The 18997-nt window shown below is 36.1% G+C and overlaps 1 protein-coding gene across 3 annotated transcripts in view; it reads right to left on the bottom strand.

The window, feature by feature from the left end:
• Positions 1-477: 477 nt before the first annotated feature.
• rapgef3 (Rap guanine nucleotide exchange factor (GEF) 3) overlaps positions 478-18997 on the bottom strand; it is a 37255-nt gene continuing 18735 nt past the window's right edge. For all 3 annotated transcript variants that reach the window (XM_056257892.1, XM_056257891.1, XM_056257894.1), the window contains 25 exons: positions 15791-15897; positions 15445-15566; positions 15029-15209; positions 14327-14411; positions 14173-14233; positions 12607-12683; positions 12328-12474; positions 12135-12247; positions 10927-11009; positions 10563-10641; positions 10306-10456; positions 9947-10029; positions 8666-8696; positions 7228-7306; positions 6952-7089; positions 6697-6794; positions 5404-5529; positions 3177-3358; positions 2331-2421; positions 1863-1913; positions 1697-1784; positions 1542-1606; positions 1381-1435; positions 874-945; positions 478-801 (listed from right to left, as the gene is read on the bottom strand). In XM_056257892.1, coding sequence (XP_056113867.1) covers positions 683-801; positions 874-945; positions 1381-1435; positions 1542-1606; positions 1697-1784; positions 1863-1913; positions 2331-2421; positions 3177-3358; positions 5404-5529; positions 6697-6794; positions 6952-7089; positions 7228-7306; positions 8666-8696; positions 9947-10029; positions 10306-10456; positions 10563-10641; positions 10927-11009; positions 12135-12247; positions 12328-12474; positions 12607-12683; positions 14173-14233; positions 14327-14411; positions 15029-15209; positions 15445-15566; positions 15791-15897 — 2484 coding nt within the window. In that variant the 3' untranslated portion in view covers positions 478-682. The remainder of the gene's footprint in view (positions 802-873; positions 946-1380; positions 1436-1541; positions 1607-1696; positions 1785-1862; positions 1914-2330; positions 2422-3176; positions 3359-5403; positions 5530-6696; positions 6795-6951; positions 7090-7227; positions 7307-8665; positions 8697-9946; positions 10030-10305; positions 10457-10562; positions 10642-10926; positions 11010-12134; positions 12248-12327; positions 12475-12606; positions 12684-14172; positions 14234-14326; positions 14412-15028; positions 15210-15444; positions 15567-15790; positions 15898-18997) is intronic.

Below are 18997 nucleotides of genomic sequence, written 5' to 3'. Positions count from 1 at the left end.
TTATTTGGCTTTTATATACAGCAGCTAGTGATAATCTGTACATTCTGTTCGCCAGTGCTGGCTTGCTATGAAATTCAAAGGTTAATATTCAAAACAGGCCATAATACTGTTACATAGGGAATGAGTGCTGACAGACCACAGATTTATTGAAAATCAATGCATTTATGTGCCTTAATTTTCTATGATCCAGTGGTTTTGTCTATTATTCAGCTTACACCATAGTTAGCGCATATAAATCTCTATGTTTATTTACTAAGACATTTTTCTGGGTTTTGTCCCTAAAACCCTTCTTCTTTTACACCACTTTATGCATCTACAACACAACCTAAGCCAGTGTTGCTAGTTTGGAAAGAATGGCGAAGAGAAGTAGTCAGAATCAACATGGTCATACTATATATATATATATATATGAATAAATAACAGTTAATGCCAGCAGCACTAAAGTGAAATTCTTTGCTCATGGTGTAGTGTGTCAGATCAGAACACTTCTGATAAGGCATCAAAAGGAAAGTCAGCATTTTCCCAGCCAATGCATGGCTTATCACAGTCCACGCAGCACTTGACAAAGTGTGTGATAATTTACACCAATTAACCACACATAAGGTGATCATTGATTCCCTCAGTCATTTTTTTCTCCAATATGGAGCAGGACGGACTGAAGAAAAGCAGTCTTTGCGGTGTGTCAGCGCTCTATGGCTCTGGAGAGCTGAGTTAGTTTCTTCTGATTGTCGATCACTTTAAGGTTCTGGATGTACAGTCTTACATTGGTTCCACTGCGCAGGGTCAAGGACTGCTCTGAATCTACAACATATGAGAGGGGGAAATCAAATTCATGCTGTTTTTGAAATAATTTTTGAGGAAAAATAAACATACATGTTGATATTCGTATAGCTTGGGCATCCAAGAACATTCTCTCGGTCAAGCCTTTCTGTGGAGATGAAGGGACTGCAAAAGCACAAAAATGACAGAATATCTCTTAGTTGCAGAGTTCAGAGAAGAATTATTAGTTAAACGACATGAGGGAGTTAAAGGGATAGTTCACCCAAAAATGAAAGTTCTGTCATCATTTACTCTCCCTCATGTTGTTCCAAACCCGTATGAGTTTCTTTCTTCGGTTGAACACAATTTTTAAAGAATGTTGATAACCAGACAGTTGACTCTAGCCATTATTTTTTTTTCCTACTATGGAAGTCAATGGCTACTGGCATATTTGATTACAGGCATTCTTCAAAGTATCTTATTTTGTGTTCAACAGAAGAAACTCGTACAGGTTTGGAACAACTTGAGGCTGAGTAAGTTGTGACAAAATTTTCATTTTTAGGTGAACTATCTCTTTAAACTGTGGCGTCATGTGATTCACTCCACTAGGGGGAGCCGTACCGTAAGGCTGGCTTCGACACTCTCGAATCATCTTCAATGTCCTGGCTATCATGCGCTGAAAATAAGGTAAAAAGCACATGTTAAAAGTTTTTCTCTAAGGCATGGAGTTTAAATTTAAAGCATCATTTCAATTAAATGCAATACGCTCACCGCAAACTCACCATTTTCTCAAAATTGACCAGTTTATCAGTGTAGTTCTGGTTTCCCTCATGGATAAACGTCATATCTGTACAGGGTAAGTGATGATTAAGTTGACTGCTATCCACCAACTATAGTTATGACATACATAGTAAGTAATGTCAATGAGATTCAGTACCTTTAAGCAGCAGAGGCATGAAGGGAATGTATGGAGGGCTGAGTTTGGCTACAGCCAGCCTGTAGGCCCTGTGGTTACGAGATGGATCCTACAACACATAGATGATTACTTTTCAAAATAGTACATAGACATATCTTGACAAAACCATGTAAACATTTGCTCTTACCATCAGTCTTTCATATGCACAGTAGACCCTCTTGGTTTTGTTTGGGAGTCTCTGATCATTAAGATAAAATAAACAGCAATATTTTAAGTCAAGTCATTGATTTGCATTGAGCTTTTCACACTACACACTGTTTCAAAGCAGCTTTACAGAAAACCGTGATGTTAATGCTCATCATGATATCTTAGAGTTGGTTGATAATATAGTTTCCATTTTGCAACGATACAATCAAGTTGAGATTTGCTATATTGGCATAAGAGAGTACTCTGTGTGTATGTGGATAAAGTTGGACATACATATTCAAGAGCTGGGTGATAGTATAGTTACATTTGTGAATGCAAAGTCTTTTAAATGATTGGTCTTTCGATATGTGTTAGTGATCACTGAAAAAATGTTGATGCTGGCATTTTACACAGAAATAAAACAACAAAAGATTATTTATCTAGATTAAGAGAACATACTTGTCCTTACCTCCCATGTCTTATTGAGCCTCTGTACTGCACTGTTACTGAGGCCGAACATCACCGCAAAAAATGAGTTCAGGTTCTTCTGCTCTTTTAAACTGAAATAGATCAAATCAGATGCCCATGAGCTCACTGTACAGTTTCACTGTAAATTGTTGGTGGTGTGATATTACAAAACTCATTATTTGTGAATAAGTCACGCATTTACTGCGGTGAGGGCAGGACATCTGTCACTCACATGACATCACAGCAATAGCAAACCACAACCAACCAATCAATTCCTAGTGGACAAAATCAAGTCCCGCCCTATATTTGTTCTAGAAGCAGAATATTCTCAGATATTCATAACAATACAGAAGAAAAGACTATTGCAACTTCAGTTTGATGCTGACTTTAACACTAGTTTATATTTATTTGTAAAAATAAAATATAAATATATTCAGAATTTGTCATTTTTAGGCTTTTTAACATAACCAATCATTGTTAAATAAATAAAAAAATAAAAAATGTATGCTGTAAATAGCAGCATACTGTATACAAAATTGTTTTTTTAACATGTATTACTAACATATATTGGTATAATTTGTACATTCTCTTTTACAAGTGCTTTAGCTGAACACAAAATGAACACAAAAAGTTTGTTTAAAGATTATGTGAATGAATGGATACAGTGGATACAGGGAGTCAAATTGATGTCGTGAAGCTGAACTTATGCAATAGTATGACTATGACGTAAAGAGAGACTATTGTAATGGCATTAATGATTAAACCACTGGCAGATGTGGAATATCCTCCACTAGTGTGTATGTACTGTGTGGCAGCTGACTGTCTTGTGAATTGCTATTGTACTCACACAACCGCCATCTTGATGAACTTCTTCAGTAGTATGGCTCTCTTCAGCAGGTCCTCACAGAGACACAGCTCAGTCACCACCCAGTACTGAACCTCGTTGAAGCGACGGACAAACCGCTCAAGGTTAGCCGTAGTGGCTCCTGGGAACTTTTCCCGTCCGAAAACGTAGTAGACCAGCTCCACCTGTAGTACAGCAAACTATCTTAACCATCAACCCTTATTAAATTAAAAAATGCAAACAGAATATGTTTATCGACATACAATGTACTCTAAATTTTTTTTTTAACATCATGGTAACACTTTACTTGAAGGGGTGTGCATAAGCCTGACATGACACCTTCATAACCATGACATGACATATGTCATGAATATGAAGTAGGGTTTATGCATGTTTATGACAACTGTCATTAAGTGTCTTTCGCTCAATAATGACATTTTGAATGCAAATATGACATTGTTTAAGATGTCTTTGTTATGACATCTTGACATAAACCATAACCTGTCAGTGTCTTTGTCATGACAACTTGACATTAAATTAAGTTAAACTGTCATGTGGTTGGTTTTGACATTGGCTGTCATGAGGCCATTATAACTGTGTCATGAATATATTTCGTGACCTCAACTACAGTGGTACAAATTGAATTTGTCATTAAACAGTTATAATGGCTTCATGACATCCAATGTCAAAACCAACCACCTGACAGTTTAATGTAATGTTAACCAATAAAGCTAAGTGGTTTCTTAAGTTTGATAATTAATCTGCTAGGTCATGTTTATGACAGGTTGTGTTGTCTTAGTAATGTCAAGTTGTCATGACAACGACACTGACAGGTTATTATGTATTTGCTTATGTCAAGGTGTCATTACAAAGACATTTCAAACAATGTCATATTTGCATTAAAAATGTCATAACTGAGCGAATGACACTTAATGACAATTGTCATAAACATGCATACAACTTCCTTCATATTCATAACATGTGTCATGTCATGGTTATGAAGGTGTCATGTCAGTCTTATGCACACCCCTTCAAGTAAAGTGTCACCAAATAGGGATTTTTTTTTCATTTTATTGATAACTTTTTAATTAACTTTTTATTACTGTTCCAACCAATTTTTCCACTTTGCGTTGTGCCTAGTTTTATAATATAATATGTAAATATATTACGAATAAATATATAATAATATTATGTTAATATATTTATTCAGCAAGGATGCATTAAATTGATCAAAAGTAACAGCAATTTTAGATAGTTACAAAAAATTATATTTCAAATAAATGCAGTTCTTTCTATTTATCAATGAATCCTGAAAAAAGTCCACAAAAATATTTAGCAGCACAACTGTTTTCAAAAATGATATTCATAATAATAATAAATATTTCTTGAGAACCAAGTCAGTATAGAATGTTTTCTGAAGGATCATGTGACACTGAAGACTGGAGTATTGATGCTGAAAAAACTGCTTTTCCATCACAGGAATAAATTACATTTTAAAAAACATAAAAATAATAATATTTTATTACACAATATTATTGTTTTGACTGTATTTTTGATCAAATAAATGCAGCCTTGATAAGCATTAGATACTTTTTTTCAAAAACATTAATAAAATCTTACTGACCCCAAACTTGTGAACTTGTAAATATATTTAACAAGAAATGTAAACAAAACAGATTAATAATGGTCTTTTTTCCCATTCATAAACTATATGTTCTTTAAATAAACTATTAGTATAACTTTACAAGATTGCTTTTATCTGCTCTGTACTCGTTTCAGGTGAACTTGGGATGTTTTTGATTGTTCTGAATGTAAACCAAATAGTCATTGAAATGACACATGTGTCCACTTCACTTCCTCCTTGCATTCATCTGATATGCACTTATGCAGACTTCAGATATTTGTTTACCCAGCAGGTGTAAGTCAGGCGTGTGATTCAGACGGCTCGGCTGTAAAATATTTCAATGACTCAATGTTCTCTCTGACATTTTTGATTCTCGAACAGATACCATGACATTTGTGTCTGTGTGAGATGCCAAGTACACACTGATATTTACAGCATTATGTCATAGAAGCATCACACTGATGTGATGCTCTAACTGTGCTTAGATTTTAGCATTAGTATTAGTCATGTTGTCCAATGTTCATTCTTTATCTGGTAACTGCCATGAAAGAATGTAATGAATTTTGTTGTGCCAGTGACGAATTTGTGTTTTGGTTTGGCTGTTACCTCATGCATGGCCATGAAGAGCTCCCAGTCGTAGCTGGTGTGCTGACTGGCCATGTCCTTGGAGCACATCTGCTCCAGAGTGTCCATGGTGCTCTTCTCGGGCACCAGCTGCTCGCTCACGGGGGTCTGTCGGGTAAAACACACACATACTTATGTTGTGTTTTCAGGTTTTATGGGGACTTTCCATAAACTTAATGATTTTTATACTGTACAAACTGTATATTCTATCCCCTTAAACCTACCCATCACAGAAAACTTTCTGCACTTTTACATTTTCCAAAAACTTCACTTAGTATGATTTATAAGCTGTTTTCCTCATGGGGACCAAAGAATGTCAGGGCAAGGACAAGGATTTTGGATATTGGCATCTTTGTGGGGACATATTGTCCCCATAATGTAGGGTTTACTAGACACACACACACACACTGGAACTTTAAAAATATAAAACTGAAATTTGTATTTTAGAATTTTGTCTCGTTCAGTAATAACATAATATATTGATGAATTAATCAAGTCAAATTATCAACATTTGCATATCAACAATGTTGCATGAATCAACATTAGCTGAGAAAAGCATCCCCCCCCCCCCAAAAAAAATAATATAATTCGAAGACATTACATTATTGTGGAAAAATGATTTAATGGAACAGTATTTTTAGAAGTCAATATATTATAGTATGGAGTTTAGACCACTTTTATAATATTTTTATGGTGCTTTTGTGTCCTTTTTGAAGCTTGAAGTCAAGTAAAAATGTATCTGTGCACATATTTTTATTTATTTTTTTTATTTATGTGCCCTTATAATCTTTAATCAAAATAACTTCCCCTCCCTATTGCAGCAACATCTCTTCTCTGATGACGTTTACTGGCGTGAGGGCGAGACTATGACATGAGATCAACCAATAGCAAACCACAACAATCCAACTATTTGATCAATTCCCGGTGGACCAAATCAAGTCCCGCCCTACATCTTTTTTTGTTTAAGAAGCAGTTTCACTTATATATATGCCACAATAGGGAATAAAAGATCACAACTTGCGTTTCATGCCGACTTGAAAAGTTTTAGTCCCCACTCATTATAATTGCATATCATAAACAAATATAACATGAAAAAAAAGTTTAAAAAAATTCAATAAAAAAACATTTTATAACTAGTTTTTGCAAAGTTTCAACCTATGTAAATGTACAGAACAATAAATTTGTCACAGTTTATGTATATTTACAGCTGACTTGTATGACTAGAGTGAGGATCTTTTACTGTGAATCAGCAATAATTCTGCTGGCATCGCTCACCAGTTGTTCCACTTGGCTGGCAGAGCAGAGGAAAAGCCTCTCGTTCACTCCTAAAGAGGCAGACACTGCCGTGGTCTCCAGCTTAAGCTGGACTCTGTCTGCAAGAAGCAAAGCAGAAGAAACTTTGATCACATGAAAATTCTGATCTCTTAGGAAGGACAAAAACTAATATTTGACTTCAATCTGAAACTGTAGCAGTTCTGGCACGGTCAGAGCAAACTCTGAAGCCAAAATCATCGGAATCTCATAGCTTACCTCCTGAGGAATTCATCTTGACCAGCACATAGTTTCTCTCAGGATCCACTAATGTAGTCAAGATGTCATTCACTGAAGCATCGACTGGCAGCATCACAGTGACAGCCTTATGATCCGGTTTAAAGATCTCATACAAGACTGCAAACGGACAATTGAACAAATTTCATTAGGTAAATTCCATTTTGATTAATGCGAGCAATTTCACATGGATATTATCCTTGTTTTATCTGCTCTTCGTATAATTTATTTGTATCATGGGTTTGTACTTTTACAAACCTTTATCTTGAGCCTTAATCGACCTTAATTTTCCCACTGGCTCTTCGTAAGCAGAAAACCAATCAAACTTTTGGTTTAGCTGAAACAAACAGATGATGATATTGGATATTAGAGCTTGCAGGGCTTCAAAAGGCAGTTTTCAAAATGTGTGTTGAAAGAAAGACTGTGTCTGAAGTACATGGACAGCATTTATGATGGATTTTCTGTGCCTGAGAAAATAAGTGCGGTTCTTATTCCAAGAATGCGAGGAATCGGACACAAGATCAGGTATCAGTGAAGGATGGTCAATATGGCATTTTAAAACCATTTGTTAGGATGCCTTCCTACTAGTGTTTTACAGTACTGCTCTACAGTGTTTCCTACCGAATTGTTTTACATACACACACTATATATAAACACAATACCACATCACACAGGTGGTGGCAAGTAAGTCTTAATGATGAAACTGATGTGTTTAAAAACGATGATTCATTTAGCAACGGAACAAGGGATTTAAGCAAGACTTCGCTCAAAAGAGATTTTTTTCCAAAATACTTATTCGTTCAGGAACAAAACATTCTGTAAACCCTAACGCTCAACGCTTGGTTTGAGTAGGGTAAACTTAAATTAAACAAATTAGTTCAAACAAATGAACATTTATGAGTTTAGAACTTTCTTTTTTTCTTTTGAGTTCACAAAACTGACACATTTCATGTCATCTGAATTGTTTCATTGTTTTGAGTTTTATGAACTTGTTTCTTTTAATTTATAAAACAAAGTTAACTGAAACTGGGCTGGGATTTGAGCATTTACTGAATTAGCTAGTTAAACATAGCCAAGTTTCCTCTACTAAAAATAAATTGAGATTATATAATTTGAAGTTAAATGAATGAATGATTTAGCTTCCTCAAATATTTCATGATAAGAGCAATTTAAATGTTTGAGTACAAAATAACAATATGCAATTTCAGCTTCCTTAAACTTTTCTTAAAATAATTTTTAAGTGCTTTCCTTTGCATAACATTGCAAGTCACATTCACAACTAAGGTCATATGCGATTTTATTTTTCTTAATGCTGTTTTTGTTTTTTAAGTGTAAGCAGTGGGGTTAAAGCGGTGCAGGAAACAGTGTTGCACTATACGTATTGTTGTACATATATGTAATTGTTATTTAAACACCTGTTCCCAAATACAGTGCAAACTATATAACGGATGGCTGGGTTTTATGTGACCATGGATACAGCTGACCTACTTTTAGTGTACAATTCAATGCTCTGTCAGAAAGGGATTTACTTTTGTTTAGTTCTCTGAATTTGTCTGAAGACCTCTGGCCACAGAGATGTTGACTTTTCCACTGGAGAGTCTGTTTATTATGCTGTGTCATAAAGTAAGTAGGATTTATTGGTTGGTCTCTTATCGCTGCAAGTTTCACATTAGACTAAGAAACCAGTGCCTCTTACCTTCGTCAGAGTGTGACATCCATTCTCGGTTCTGTAAGGAGTATAATAGGAGTAGCAATAAATGTAGGATTAAGTAGAGGTTTGATGACATACAGTAGAAGACTCAAGAGTAAAGGTGTGGACTTTAAAAAGCAAGTCAAATAAAGATTAAGTATGTTATTTATTTTATTATTTGATGACATTCACTTCAAAGTGTGAAGTGCAGTAATTACGCAAACATTGGAAAAATAACTTTGAAGAATTACTTGACTTTGAAGCACAGTCGAACCATAATCGTCTGTCAGAGGTCAAATCATAATGTAAGAGACCTGATTGTGGTCATTTTGACTAAATATATTTCTGTCATGAATGTTTGGCATGGTAATGGATATGACAATGTTGATATGTTTGGTCTTGGCGAGTTAGATCTGCTACACTGCTGCTGCTGGTTATTGCCGCTGCAGAGCAAATACGGGACTTGCTACTTCCAATACATACATGACACGCCGCGGTGAGCAAGTAAGAGACGCTGATGCTGTACAAAATAACATACATGAATTACCCACAGTAGATCTATACAGGTGGAGCTGGGGAAGGTGGAGGGTTTCTGAAAGCGTGCTGCACTTGAGAAACCTAATAGTGAAGCTTTTTGGTCATTGCTGAGAAATATAATGTAGCTTTCAGTAGTGAAGCTGTTTTATTTATAAAAGTCACAGGCAGGGGTTGAAAACCAGCACCTGAATGTTCCTGTGTTCGTGCAATTTCTTTTCTTTACAAAGATAAATATGAAGTTCCCACCTCAATAAAAAGCTGTGAGCGAGCAGACACAGGCACGTCTGGCTCATAACACAACATTAAAAAGTTATCTTTGTGAATAAACGTGTCATCCTCGCCTTGTGGAACTGGAATTTAAAGGGGAATCGGATATGCGTGTTTAGATGTAGGTCGGATGTACAGATATCGGATATGTATCAGATTTAAAACCACATTAGGAAGTGGCTCAGATCAGATGCGGAAAAATCGGATCTCGAGTGGATTTTTGTGTTTAACACGTGTGCAACAAATTCCGATCTGTGTCAGATGTGAGTAAAAGATTGGATTTTTTTGTGCCAGTGTAAACGCAGCCCAAGTATTTGAAGGTTGAGCAGCGAGCTCAATGGCTACTTATACAGCAGGAACCAATACGCTGTGCCCTATAGAGAATGATGCGATTGCAAGCAGCCTGCACCATCTAGAGTTTCATGACAGAACTGTATGTGCAGGTGTACAAATGTAGGCTACATTGGCAAATGTTTTACTTACATTTTTGTCTTCCTTCTGTCCCTCAGCTGTTCTTTGAGCATGCTGGAAAGTCTTGAGTCAGCCATCACCCCTTCCCTGAATTTCTATCATAAAGTCATAAAGATGGAGCTATTTCAATTCAGGATCAACATTTTAGGTTATGACATTGTTGATTCATATTTTTCCAGGCAGCATTATGTTACCAGAAAAGCCATTTCAGAGGCAAAAAGTGTTTTATATAAATAATTAAAAAAGAATTTTAACAACAACATGAATAATGCACAATAAGCCCTGGCACATTCATTAAGACGGTAATACAATGATTGGTTTTGATTTAATGAAGTACCGTGCTACAGCTACAGCATTTAACCCATTTTTACCTCTAGGAATTCAAAGGCCACAGGATTGTCCCTCAGTAAGAAACCATACAGAGCCACCCAATGACCCACCAGTTTCACAACCTTTTGCTTGGTGTTGAGAGCATACGCTGCCTTCTCCAGGTCTGAGCCTTCTGATGGCTCCGCTTGGTAGGTGCAAATGCAGGTTAAGGAGTGAAATTTGACCAAAAAAAAATAATAAATATGACAATAACAACACAGAAATATCAAAATCAGTGTTTCCTGTAGTAGAAGGATATTGATGCTGGAGGGCCGCACAGAGCTGACTGTGGGGCATGAAGACTGGATGCGTTAGGAGGAAGTCACTTACACTGGGATCTGTAGAAGCACAAAACAGACTCATAAACGTCATTAACAAGGACTTGTTTACTTAGTAGAGCTGTGCTGAGAAACCCCAAAAAATCTGAATCATCTGACTGCTGGTTTTAAATAGATGCGTAAACACCAAATGAACAGGAATGTTTTGGTCTCTCCCTCAGTCCGTTCTTCTGCAATGCGCCTGTGGTACATAACTGACCTCAAACAAACAAATGCTAGATATTTTTTGTTAAGTTTTATTTAGCTTAAATGTTGCACAAGTTACAAACCATGGATCTCCCATACCTATAAAATCACTGGTTTCCAGTTTAATCGTCTCCAGCATGTGTTCTAGGATCTTCTCTGGCGTTCCTGACATTACTGTGTACCTGCGAGAGGTGGATAATTCAAATCGATAATTAGGTGTCCTCCATTTCCATCATTCATTGGTTAAATGCACTTGAAATCAAATAATAGTGATGACTAATGATTTAGCTTGCATTTCATTGTACAATAGCACTTCGGTAGGTGAAGTATTTACATGAATCACCAGTGGTTGCACTTTCACTGCAGACGTTTTTAAATGTGAACTGCTTTACCTAATCTGGATATTTATTATTCAGGGCTCGTTTCACTTGCTGATTTTATATAAATGGTTTATGAAGATGCATTTGAATTGGCGGATTTAATTTATTCACATGCATGCTAAAATGGGCTTAATGCTGTGAGTAGATATTATCATCCTAAATTAAATAAATGCAGTTCAAATTAGTAAGTAATTGTTTTTTATTAAATCATCTGTGCGAGTTAAAATCTGTTATTTTTTGATGTTGAAAGGGCCTCTGGCTTGGGCTAAAACATGGACACACAGTTTTATGAACTATCGTTGAAAAGTTTGGGGTCAGTAAGATAAAAAAAGAAAAAGAAATTAATACTTTTATTCAGCAAGGATGCATTAAAATGATCAAAAGTGACAGTAAAGACATGTATAATGTTACAAAATATATATTTCTAATAAATGCTGTTCTTTTTCGGACTTTATTAATCGAAAAATCCTGAAACAAAAATATTAATCAGCACAACTGTTTTTAATATTGATATTGATAATGATAATAATAATAAGAAATATTTCTTGAACAGCAAATCAGCATATTAGAATGATTTCTGAAGGATCATGTGACCGCTTTGCCATCACAGGAATAAATTACATTTTAATACTTCACAATATTATTTTTTACTGTATTTTGATCAAATAAATGCAGCCTTGGGGAGCATAAGAGACTTCTTAAAGTTGAAAAACATTTTAAAAAATCATACCGAGACCAAACTTTTGAATGGTAGTGTATGCTGTAATAATAAGAATTAAAAATGAAGTGTATAATTTTTATGCTCAAATAGTATTTACATTAAATTTTAACATAAAATAAAAATTGTGGTGCAGAAATTACACACTTTGGCTTCAATTAAATCATTGAGATGTGCAATTTAGTACATTATTTGACAGAATCATTTACTTGTTGCTGCTTGCTGATCCTCCCTGATAGGTGGACTCCTGCGCTGAGCTCTTCTCAAGGACCAGAACCACTTTACCATGTTCCTCTAGGCGGACGGTGTTGGCCTCGACATCCTGCAGTTAAATTCAGGTTATAGATCACCATAGGTACACATCCGCACACGCAGATGCTAGGCTATGCACACAAAACCTACCTTGAGGATACGTATAAAGTCCTGCTTGTCCACCCGCAGGAAGTGGCAGTTGTCCTCTCTTAGGATGATGGTGGCAGAACGAGGGGCGTCGTTCACCAAGGCCAACTGCCCAAAGTCGTCTCCCTCATGGAGCGTGGTCACCAAGCCCTGTGTGACACACATACACAAGATCATCTTTCCTTAAGAGGAACAGTATGAATAAACTTCAAACAATGTAAGTATCTATATTTAAACTCAATGACTTCTTAAAGTCACTCAGCTGAAGTTAAATGGTTCTACCTTGCCGTGTGTGATGACATTAATAGAGCCTCTCCAGATGATGTACCAGGACGTCCCTTTGTCCCCCTGACTGAACACTGACATAAACACAAACACATTACATTGTATTCTTATAATAAACACAAACTTGTCCAAAATTGCAACTAAGCTTGCGGAGCAGAGCGAGCGTTTTCAGTTCATTCCATAGGAATGACGCATCGTCACTCGTCTCATTAGCTCCGATTAAATCATTCCCGCAGGTTTTGTACTCACACCAAAAGCACGCGCACCAATTAACTATATTAGTGGCACTCACATACAGCTGCCTCTCAAACAGCTGGCGAGTATCAAATTGACTTCTTTTTCATGGCTTAATGCTTAAACGGTCAAATACATACATTATGTGAAAAGGCATGTTCTGTGTAACATTACATTGGATCCGTGCGTAAGCTCTTAAAGTGACAGCAGCCTAATAATCCTGCTGCTGTCTGTACTGTTAACCAGAGAACAAAAGACGAACTCTTTGCTCTTGACTGAATAACTTTTGTAACTTTAATTGTAAGCATTAATTTTTACAATGAAGACTATACAGTGTTATTTCACATTTGATTACTTTAATTTCTGTAGTATTTCTTACATGAATACTACTGTTAGACTCACCTGAAAAACTTAAAGCTGTGTTTATTTCATTTGTCTCTTGATTCTACTGTATTTATTTGTGCTATCATTTGCGATTTGTTGATTTTTCTTATTTTATTACTGTCTGTTTACTTGTCAATTTATTTCAATGATTCAAATAAAGCCTCCCTGTTATGTGTGTAAGCTGTGTGTTGCAACAACATTACCCAAAGTATCAAGACTATGAGATAATAACAAATATCTGTATGGCAATATATACAGTATGGCAGTTTTCCCCGTGGTATCGAAAAATCGATATTTTTTAAGGTATCATATCGAAGTTGGAAATTCCAGTAGATAAAATCATGTTGAATATCCTGTTTCACTCAGCAGTTTGTTCCATTATAGAAGAAAGTTTGGTTTTATGTTTCATAAACCCAATTAATACTAACAACTGAAAATATCATATATCAATATATGTCTGAGTCCACTGGATCCATTAAAAAGTAATTTAATCTTAATATCAGAATAAAACATGCAGCATTAATGTGCTTTAAAAAATAAAAATGAATCCAAATAAAATAATCTACAATAATATGAGTTTATGAAACTTGACAGATTTTAAAAGTGAGAATAAACTACCCTAGTAGATATTCATCAGTGTCTCTGCTTCCTACTCGTGCTATTCACTATGCATGAATGACACGCCAGACGGAAAGTAAGTGCTTTCCGTTTTTCCTTTGTCTCTCAGTTTGCTGATATTACGATGTCAATCATCCAATTCATCACCTAACAAGGGAATTACACAATAAAATGATTTAATCATCTCATTCACATGCTGTTTGCTATGGTGCCTAACCAGAAAGTTTGCTGCTCATTTTTACTCTGGCTATGCGCTAATTCAATATTAGCAACGTTCCTTCATCCCGCCCACCATTAATGAAATGTCATCATTGCTTTCACACTCACAGACTGTTCCTGCCTTAGCATGGCTTTCAAAAACCAGCACTGCTGCCAGCTCCTTCCGAACCTACGGGAAAGAGTGAAGGATAAAAGAAACGAGGGATGAATGAAGATTTTTGGCGCAAACAAACTTGACGGGTGTCAGCGAGTGTTAACTCACAGATGTAGATAAGTGGGCCACAGCTTTGATGTGTAGAAGTTCTTCGTAAATAACTTCCAGATCATCAGGAGTTCTCTGGTTCGGGCTAAGACATGGACACACAAATTATTACACACAGAAATCTTATGCTGTTTATAATAGAGATTAAACGTGAAGTGTGTCTACTGGAATTCTCCTATCCCAGCGTAATATGTAGAAACAACTATAACTGTCACAAAATTTGGCATGGGAAACTTCATTTGTTATTGGTTTTTAAAGGAGTCTGGCATTAGCATGTTGCTAAGCTAATGGACTCTTTATATAACACTTTATTTTAATGGTCCACTTTAGACATTCTAGTACTAACTATAAGTAACTTTGCAAATACATGTCAAATAACTCTCAGAGTATTAGTAGACTGTCTTCTTAATATCTGGTAACACTATATTTTGATGGTTCCCCAACAGACATTCTACTAACTATAAGTAACTTTGCAACGACGTCAATTTTTTCTACTAACTCGAACCCTAACACTTAAAACTAACGGCCTACTAACAGCAAACTAAGGGTTAATTGACATGCAATTGCAAAGTTACATACAGTATAGTTAGTAGAGTGTCTAAAGTGGACCATCGAAATAAAGTGTAACCCAGCAAACAAATATAAACTCTGTTTATGAATGTTATTTATTAGGCTGTTTTAGCACAATTTCTCGTGTCTTACCATTTACGCAGTATCATAGTCAGAAGAGCATCTGGACCCATTTGGACTAGTAGCGATAAACTCTCTTGGAGTTCATCGTCTTTGGAGTCTTTCTCAATAGTTGTGTGGTTAAGGTCAAAGTCGGCCTCCACAAAGCGGTAAAACTGTGTGTCTTTGTCATGGAAGTTGAACTCCTGTTTCACTGTTTATTTTGACAGAGAGGTTGTCAGTTAGTCAATATATTCAGACATCATGGTACTACCATGACATGCAGCATTGTTGTAAATACAACTTACATGAATGATGGAATCACTATGGTAAATCAAAGTGCTACAGTGTTACCTCCTGATACATCACTGTACCATTTTTCTATTTTTTTTTTTTTTTTTGCACAAAAACATGTGTAGACATCTAAAGAAATTGTTGTTAATACTCACCATGAACCAGAATGCCCTCATCCACCAAAACTTGCCACATCCCAACCGCCTGACTCCGTGACTGGAAACAATCATTGAGTTTCATTAGCCAATCCACAAGTTCCTTCCCACTGCTGCACTGTCTGTGGGACAAACCGGAGAACCATTAAGCTGTCAAAAAGCTGAGTAGTGACTTTAAAGTGTTACACGTTTATCTGCATGTCTTTGTGGTTGATTGAATAAATATAAGTTGATTTATTTGTTTCTCCAAAGGATGCTGAGTGGGAATGCTTAGATGCATGTCCGTCACAATCAAAAATATAACAAGTTTGGCACAAGCACATGAAATACGGAGAGAAAGCTGCACCTGTAGGTCTTAAGATGGTGTTTTCTGTCTCTTATCAAGCCTGGATTACGCTCCAACAGAGTGATGTAAACCACCCGTGCAGCCTTCAGGATTCGTTCGGACAAAAACTGACAGAGAAAAAGAAAAAAGGTAATGAACATTTTTACTGTCATTATTATGTAATTTTGTTTGGTGACACTAAGCCATATCTTTACTTTTTTATTGTTTTACATGTCTTTTTATACTATTTAAATGTTTAAAATTGGCACCTTTCACTTTCTTAAGGTTTTAGAAATGTTTCAAATATGTTTTGAATGTCTTTGAATACTATTTAAAGACTTGAAATGAAAATTGACACCATTCCCCTTCTCAATGACCTTCTTAATGACTTGATAATGATAATTATATTGTTTGATCCTATTAAACAATATCAACCTAATCAACCAAACAGTCCCATCAAAAACTAAACCCAAAAACCTGCAATAAATATTCCCAGCTGAATGTTCAGAAATATGCCACATTATGCAAGTTAACTCTTTCCCCACCAGTGTTTGTTTTGTTTTTATTTAAAAAAAGTTGCCAGCCACCCACCAATTTTTTTTGACCATTTTAACAAAAAACTTCATGGCCCCCAGAATACATTGTTGTATTAATACCTGAACATGCAATATATCAAAAGAAAGAACAGACCCTCAGCTTTTAAACAAAAACTGTTTTATTCGTTCATGCATTCTTTTAACACTTGAATGTGGGTAAGTTTCATTAAAAAAAAGCAACATTTTGAATTTTTTTTTTATCAAAGACTACATCTGGATCAGATTCAGAACGATGATCAAAACATACATGAAGTAGATCGAGTCCATCAACACCCCTAATGCTTGCACAGTCCCATATAGCTCGTCCTGGGTCGACATTTCATTCAGTAACATTATGGCAGTTTTGATTTATATGTGGTCTAATGTTGATAATCACGTTATTTTACATATGCATCTCCTTACATATGATATCGCTTGTTTCTGCTTCTTCTTCGCATGTGTTTTGATCAGGAGATTCAGTGCTCTTTCAGAAGTTGCGTAATAGCGCTCCTTAACGTATAACAGTGAAAACAAGGAAGCCCGGAAAATTCCGTCGATGGCGGGAAAGCGTTTTCTCACAAAATTTTCGCCAATAGCAGGGAAAGAATTAAAAGCAGTGCAATTGCGGTTTCATGTTGTCTTTGAATTGGATGAAAGTTTGCTCGTTTCCATAGGAAGACTGGGAAAGTTTACTCTTGTCTGCATTCATACAGAAAAATTCCTTTACGATTATTTGAGCTGTATAGAAACACAGCGAGTTGGGTGCTTTACTGAACAGGTGAGTGGCGGGTGAGAATGTGCCACATTTTTTCCAACACCACCTCCTCCGCCGAGTTGAATTTACCAAACCAAAGATCGCTACCGTTCACACTCCTCCCCCGTATGAAAGCTGTTTCTCTGCTCGTCTGTTTTCCTTCTAATAACTTGCTCTGTTTTCATCCATCCCTCCCTTTCAGGACTTCTGTTTTCATTCCACGTCTCCTCCTTTCCAACCCTTTGCTCTGTTGGACCCCCCGCAGATGGCGCGTCCCGCTCCAACTCCCAAACAGACTGAGAAAACTGGAGTGTAAGAACTCGACCTCATTGATTGAGGCTACGGTTTATTGAACTACTGAAGCATGCCACCGTTGTTGCTACGCAGCCTTTTTTTTCTGCATGCCTGCCAAGACCAACTCACATGATGATAAAACTGGTTTGGCGCATTGACACTGTAAAACCTGTCGAAGTGGAGACAAACACAGGAGACAAACGAGTAGATGGTAAGCATTGCATTAGAAGCTAAATATTTAAGATTTTCATGCTAAAAAGGCATCAAGTTCCAAGCTGGTTTTAGTGCTGGTGTACCAACCAAAGGAAGCTTGCTGGTTTAGCTAGTTAAGAATATTTTAGGGACACCGGCATCCAAAACGCAACATATCCTGGTCTTTTCACTATGTAAGTGATTGAAGTGGTTTTAGTAGAGATCACACACACCAAAATACACCTAATTTTTACATTTATGCTTCAGAACATCAAAAGCTGCAAGTTCAAAGCCAAACGCCTCAAGCTGTTGCATGAGGCCGAAAACAGCATTGCATCCAAAGTAAATCTGATAACTGTCTGTGCATTTACTGAAGAAAATGAGAGTTGTGACGGCCACAAAACTAGCTGTCATGATGTTAGGGTGATGTGTGGCTGTGAGCGGTTGCTAGGGCATTGCCATGTGGTTGCTAAGGTGTTCTGTGTGGTTGCTTATTGGTCCAAAATTAAAAGTACATACACTACTGGTCAAAAGATTGGGGTCAGTATGTTTTTTTTAAATGTTTTTATGCATTTTTTTTATCATAAATGCAGCAACAACAAAAAAACAGTAGTGTTGTTAAATATTTCTAGATTTTAAAAATAAATGTTTTCTATTTTAATATTTTTAAATGTAATTTATTCCTGTGATGGCAAAGCTGAATTTTCAGCATCATTACTCCAGTCTTCAGTGTCACATGATCCTTCAGAAATCAGTCTTATATTCTGATTTGGTGCTCAAGAAACATTTCTTATTATTATCAATGTTGTGCTGCTTAATATTCTTGAGGAAACTGTGATTCATTTTTTTTGATGAATAGAAAGTTTACAGCAAATAATTTAAACAGAAATCTTTTGTAACATTGTAATGTCGTTAGCGTCACTTTTGATCAATTTAATATCAAAGTATTAATTTCTTTACAAAAATCGTATTGACCCAACCTTTTAGAAGGTAGTGTATTTTTAGTGAGCAGTACAGTATATCAAGTAGTGAGACATACTAGCATTTTGTCTTAACGTCTAGCTAAATTCATTTAGCTTATGATTACAAGATTTGGATTAATATATATATATATATAAAAAAAAATCATATATCCAACCACTGTGGCACTCAGAGTTGACTTGCTAGCAATTTCTCTACAAATGAAAAGTCAAACGAGAACAGTCACAAACTCATTGTGGGCAATATTAGCCCAAAAAGCATGAGCACCTTAAAAATCTTCAGGAAATATACAAGCAATATCCTAAAAACACTTTAGGATGGATAGTATGTGATTTGGGACACACGCTTCTGCTCCACCCTATCATTCTTCACGTGATTTTCTGGAAAGTTTGAACCTTTATTTGTTTGTTCTGTATCCTCTGCAGAACAGTT

The sequence above is a fragment of the Rhinichthys klamathensis genome, unplaced genomic scaffold (genome assembly GCF_029890125.1).
Source record: "Rhinichthys klamathensis goyatoka isolate OS25496 unplaced genomic scaffold, OSU_Roscu_1.1 h1tg000147l_1, whole genome shotgun sequence".
Taxonomy (NCBI): Eukaryota; Metazoa; Chordata; class Actinopteri; order Cypriniformes; family Leuciscidae; genus Rhinichthys; species Rhinichthys klamathensis.
Note: the sequence above shows the minus strand (reverse complement) of the source record. Positions and strands in the feature narration are given on the sequence as shown.